This window comes from Sardina pilchardus, chromosome 2 (assembly GCF_963854185.1).
Source record: "Sardina pilchardus chromosome 2, fSarPil1.1, whole genome shotgun sequence".
Lineage (NCBI taxonomy): Eukaryota > Metazoa > Chordata > Actinopteri > Clupeiformes > Clupeidae > Sardina > Sardina pilchardus.
Window position 1 is genome coordinate 28668218 of NC_084995.1, and position 6254 is coordinate 28674471.

At 36.2% G+C, this 6254-nt stretch overlaps 1 protein-coding gene across 1 annotated transcript; it reads left to right on the forward strand.

Moving 5' to 3' along the window:
- LOC134069048 (uncharacterized) lies at positions 1 to 4553 on the forward strand. Its single transcript, XM_062524899.1, has 6 exons — positions 1 to 439; positions 541 to 726; positions 828 to 1094; positions 1385 to 1468; positions 1598 to 1627; positions 3889 to 4553. The coding sequence occupies exons 1-6, from the start codon at positions 364 to 366 to the stop codon at positions 3996 to 3998; spliced, it is 753 nt and encodes a 250-aa protein (XP_062380883.1). The 5' UTR covers positions 1 to 363; the 3' UTR covers positions 3999 to 4553.
- The last annotated feature ends 1701 nt before the right edge of the window (positions 4554 to 6254 follow it).

The window sequence follows — 6254 nt, forward strand, 5'->3', positions numbered from 1 at the left end:
TACGCATAGTGTCAGCGCATCTACTTTTATCTGACCAAGTCTAATAGAAAGTCAGTTCAGGATCCTCCCCTTCGTCGTCATAAAAAAAAAAAAACGCTGTGACTAGTCCACCCACAATGTTATTCACTTGAGCATTTAAACGAAAACACAACAAACACTCTTCTTGACACGACCGAGTAGGCTAATTGTCACATGCATTACGCATTACATGCGCACAATTTAAATCCGGGTTTTTGTGGATTGTATAATTTAGCCTAGTGAGTTCAACAGCGACGGAGGAGATTGAAAGTGAAAAACACTTTGATCTGGAGGAGAATACGCACATCCAAATTGGCTTACAGTAGGATAATAGCGTCTCTGAATATGTGGATGCTGCACACCTTTTATTTTGTGTGTCTGACTGCTCTATCTGCAGGATTGCCGGACACGTCTATAAATTGTAAGTTGACTGCAGCATATCATCTATTTGTCTAATTTGTCATGTTTGTTATTTGTCTTGAAATACGAAAGTGATAGTAATTGTTTCTTGTTTTTTCCAAGTTGTCCGGTTGGAGTTCAGAATTCTGATAAGCAAACAACAAACATTTGAGGAGAACATTTACATATATTACGGAACTTCAGGCACACCCAATGGCAGCAGAGATGGTCGTCCGGCTTCGCTCAGCAATAGCAGTTCATCCCTACGCGATGCTCTACTGATTTTTACGAATCGTTTCAACAATACAGGTAACTTAAGACTTATTTATATAGATATATCTTGCTGGGTGATATTTCTGTCATGCTCATGCTGGCAGTTCTGCTGACAGGTTGATTATATTCCCCAACAGAAAACCACACTTATAAGCGTTGTCGAGAGTGCAAATTCATCGGACACCGGTTGATACATGTATCTGACCAGATCATGCACAATGGGAAAGAGTTTTTGTCTCTGAATCAAACAACGGACACCTGGACAGCCTTGGATCGGCAGGCCCTCTCCTTGAAAGAGGCGTTGAACCGCGACTCTGAACGGACTGTGCAGGACAGGATGCGTTTTCAGGAGACTTGCGCTGAGCTGCTGAAGGAACTTACTCAGTCGCACTCTGCTCTAGAAGGTAGGCGTGACTGTAGCCTACTCGTGTTGCTGTCGCTGTAAATGCAGGGTAGGACTGTAGTCCATAGCAACGAAATGCACCTGCAGTCAACATTTTTAAAAGTTAAAGTTGCAGGCTTCTAATTCGCACTGCTTGTGAACATGCTCTTGCAGTCAGACTGTATGCTTGCAGTAGCCTATAGTTTGTTTAGCCTACCTGTTCTTATTGTGGTTACACAATAGCTGGTCATGACACAAGAGGGCTATTTAATGTTAAATGGCAATAAAGCAATATGTTTTGTAATGTTTCAGTTTCAGCTGCAGTTTTAGCTCCCCTCTTGGCAGGCCTTTTATTATTTGGTATGGTCCTTCTCAGCTGTATTTTGGCTAAACAGGGTAAGTATAACACAAATAAGACCCACATTATGAATTGTCATCATTTTTCAGTCAATGTTGCATACAGTAGGGTCAACAGTTCATTGCAACTCACTCTCTCTCTCTGTCACACACACACTTACTCATCAGGTGTCAAAGGTTCTGCTCATCCTGCAGGAGGTAAGACATCTGTTGTTCTGTAGTTCCATATTTATCTTTAAATGTTTAAAGATTTACAGGTGGTTGAAGATTTACTTGAGGAAGTCCTCATTACATTTCCATACGTGCAACTTATGACAACACATGCAAATCAACAAAAGACATGCAAATAGACAAAACACAAACGACTTAGGAAAACATCTTTATCTTAATTTAACACGTGAACATCATTTAGAAAACGCACTACAAATTCAGAAAACATTTACATTTCAGAAACGATTTACAAGCCAATTTACAACACAATTCAGAAACGCGCTCCGAAACGGAAAACAGAAACAGAAACAGAAACACACGCAAATCTGAAAACACATTCCAAAACAGAAGTGTGGTTTAGGATTGAAATTCTATTTCGCATTAGCCAGGCTAGGGTGACCAGAGACAGGGGACAATCTCCGTTTTTTGGTGGCCTGTCCCCGAGAAAATACAGAAAAACTACCCATGTCCCCGTTTTGTGGAGATAAAACTTGTATGTATTTCAATGAGATTGATAGTCAAACTCAAAAAAAACTTTTTTTCACATTTTTGGGATATTCCCAGTTTTCGTCTCGGACATCTTAGCTTAGGCCTACTTCTCTAATTTAACAAAACCTGTGTAACCTGTCTTAAGTTAGGCCTACTCAACAATCATTGTTGCTAAAAAAGTTTCAAAGTCAAATAATTTTTTTGTTGCATTAAAACCTGTATATCCCAATGGTTACAATTGTGACCGAAATTGCTCCTTTAAAAATGCCACTGGATGAATTATCAATGCATTTTTCCCAAAAATAGAAACCTGAAAGGGTCTCAGTAAAATATTTGCAGTGCCAAATAAGTAGTGTAATCACATGGTCAGAGCTGGTTATGTTTTGGTTGCACCCTGACCAGAAAATTTCCATCCAAAAGCTCCCAAACTAAAGCTTAGAAAAGTATGTTTATGTAAACATAGGGCAAAGAGTTTTGGTAATCTTTAAGGTGTCTAGTATGGAGGAATGCTTTTGAAATATGTGACCTTTGTTCAGCATTTGCATGAGTGAACATTATGGCGGTCACAATTGTGACCAATGCAATGGGGAACAACATATTCCGATTTTTCTATGTTTATTGACACATTTCATTGTGCACAATCATCTAATTTCCAATAAATTCCAGTCAAAGATAATATGGGGGCAGGTTTGTTCTTTACATTTAGATTTGTATCACAATACAATACCCAACATTGCCTCTGCAATTATAGTGTGCCGATTTTTCAGAAGTCATATCACACTATTATACATAGCTATTGTAATAGCTGATTTATGCTGTTCTCTATCTTAATTTTTCTTTCAGTCATTTCACATATCAGATCTAACTGACTGCCTCAAAAACAGTAAATCATTGTCCCAGACTATATTATTACATATGTCATATATAAACTATGTGGTGGCGGGTATAATCACTCGCCAGTCAGCTGGTTGAAGGCTGGATGGCTGAATGTATGCAGAGACTAGACATGAACGTTTAGTTTCTGAAATGTAAATGTTTTCTGAATTTGCAGCGCATTTTCTAAATGATGTTCACCTGTTGTCAATTGATGAAGATGTTCTCCTAAGTTGTTTGTTTTTTGTCTATTTGCACGTGTTTTGTTGATTTGCATGTGTTGTCATAAGTTGCACATTGTTTGCACCTGTCGGCCACCACCATACAGGTGGTTGAAGATTTACTTTTGGAAGTCATCATTACATTTCCAGTAGCCTATTATTTATTTATTCATATTTGTTTGGGTTTCTGTGCAATGCAAATGTAAACAGTTTGTTTGACATGATGCATGGCATTATTCATGTTTATGTTCATGCCATGGCAGACATTTTTGTGACTTTTGTGACTTCCACTATCAATAAGCATCACATTAACATTCAAACGAACCATTATACAGTCATATAGAAGATAAAAATGACCAATAGGCTAATAGGAAATGAAAGTGACATTGAATTTAACAGAATAATAACATTGCCCTACGTTGCCATGTATTGTATGTCTAAAACTGTGGTCAGATGAACTGCCGCTAACCATTAATCCGTAGGAACTGACATAAATTTAGCATTAACAAGGCGGCCCAAAAAACGAAACTTTGTGTGTCCCTTTACTGTAATATTGAATTCCTTTATTATTATTATTATTATTATTATTATCATTATCATTATTATTATGTACAGTTCATTATTATTTAGTTTAATCCATGGCGTGTATGCTTGTGTTTCCATTAGGTGTTCTGGGTTCAATAGGCCACTATCCAGCTCCAACTTCAGACGTTGTCAGAGAACCAATCTTACAGCCTTCTCTCTCCAAAGCACACTTGCTGAGCAATATGCCATGAATGTGCTGCCTGAATGTGATACACGCAAGTCACTCAGAGAAGTCTGTATGGCATCAATATGCTGGTTTGCTATCTATTGCCTGTCTTTGGAAACAATGATTTAAAAATGTTTATACCTATAGCCAATGTATTTACTGAAATGCACTGCTATGATGTGTGGAATTACATTTGTTCATTGAACTTGTAGTGTTCAGAACTATGCACGAGACACTGCAGTCAGTAGAATTCACTGATCACTGATACTTGTGCTTTTGCCACTGTACTGTAGGTGCTGTACTGAGCTAAGAGGAGTCGAAATGGCTTCACAGCCAAAAATGCTGGTTTTGATGTAGATATCTTATACTTATCTCAGGCTTTGTTTGATGACTCTGTCATCAATTTTTAAGGTTAAAGTGGTCCAAAGATGTATTTTCTACAAAGAAATGTCTTCTTCAATCAGTGGACATTGTATTTAGATTGCTACCTGATGTCACTGTTGTCTCCAGAATGTATTTGCTGTGTGAGGGATAATGGTTTTGTATTCATTTGTGTTATTAAACATTAAAAAAAATCTTATGTGAGGTTGTATTGAACTCCTTGATTAATTCTTTGAATGAATACTTACCATTGAATAATCATAATCAAAATAGTTTTCAGAATCAGAATAGTTTCTTATGGATCAGGTATGTTGACAAAATCAAGAACTTGGCTCTGGCCATTTGTAGAAGGGAGGTTACATTTATAGGTAACACTGTATAATAACTACACACAATTTATCATCTATTAAGCATTTGTTAACTATTAGTTAATGGTTTGTTCATCATTAGTAATTAATTGTTCATGCATAATTTATCATCACTTAAGCATTTGTTCACAAAGTTATGATTGGTTTGTTCATAGCGAATAAGCCTATTTCTAAAATATGTATTGTTGCTAATACTTCAAATAACATGCAATAACATTTTGTTAATGAAATACTATTCATTATTTAACAGTTGTTACATATGCACTAATGATTAGTAAGGATGTGAATACATGTTTTATAAACCACTTCCTAATACTATAATTCATGATTAACTCAGGAGTTACAAGTCGTTAGTTAAAATGATTTTTGTGAGCTCATCTAAAGTGAGGGCTTTTTATGCCTTGCTACACATTTGCAAATAAGTTGTAAATACTACATTCACATTCATTCATTAAGCTGACAATTTTATCCGGGCTTTTTATGCCTTGCTACACATTTGCAAATAAGTTGTAAATACTACATTCACATTCATTCATTAAGCTGACAATTTTATCCGGAGTGACATACACATGTCAATTAAATTAAACACAACCGCAGAAGATGGGATTTGAACCCCCAACTGAGCAGGTGACAGAATGATAGCCCTGCTCCTTAACCACTACACTACCTCTACTACTACTTTGAAAGTGGATGGGATCTAGTTTTACTTGTTTTCAGAGGACTACTTTCCTGTTATGCGTATAACTACATTTGATGTAGCACTAAGCAGCGCATTGATACAATAGTTAGAGAGTTAAAGAATACAAGTAAATAATTGACGGACATATACGGAAGAGAAGTTAACCAAGTAAAAACATTGTCACTTTACTCTGGTGTTTATTGATTGTTTGTTGTGAAGTGAGGAACATAACATCCGCTCAGTTAAAAACACATATAACTATTTATAGCCACAATAGCCATGGGCAGGGGTAGTGTAGTGGATAAGGCATTGGGCTAGCATGCTGTAAGCTGAAGGATTGGGGGTTCAATCCCTGGGTGCCACCATTGTGGCCTTGCTCTTTAATTTCATTGATAGCGTAAGTCTCTTTGGATGAAAGGGTCTGCTTAATGAATAAATGCAACTGTAACCATTATAACTCATTTGTAAATATGTAGCAAGGCATATACAGTCCTCACTTTAGATGAGCTCACAAAAATCATTAACTAACCACTTGTAACTCCTGAGTTAATCATGAATTACAATATGAGAATTAGCATAGGAGTAATACTTAAATGATGATCAAAGCATTTACTAATAGTTTGTAACTGGTTCATAATAGGGAGATGATTTCATTTATAAATGGTTGTTTCATTATTTATAAGGTATAAACCATGTATTTACAAACATTTGTTTTATTTACTATGAACAAACCATTCATAACTTAGTGAACAAATGCTTTACTGATGATGAATTATGCATGAACAATAAATTACTAATGATGAACAAACCATTAACTAATTAGTATTATTTAAATGCTTAATAAATGATGAAT

What these genes read in the sequence shown, in the direction of transcription:
- LOC134069048 (XM_062524899.1), top strand. Translation starts at nt 364, where the DNA reads ATGTGGATGCTGCACACCTTTTATTTTGTGTGTCTGACTGCTCTATCT. An exon ending in CTGTATTTTGGCTAAACAGG is followed by an intron (nt 1,469 to 1,597) that starts GTAAGTATAACA and finishes CTTACTCATCAG; the next exon opens with GTGTCAAAGGTTCTGCTCAT. An exon ending in TTCTGCTCATCCTGCAGGAG is followed by an intron (nt 1,628 to 3,888) that starts GTAAGACATCTG and finishes TGTTTCCATTAG; the next exon opens with GTGTTCTGGGTTCAATAGGC.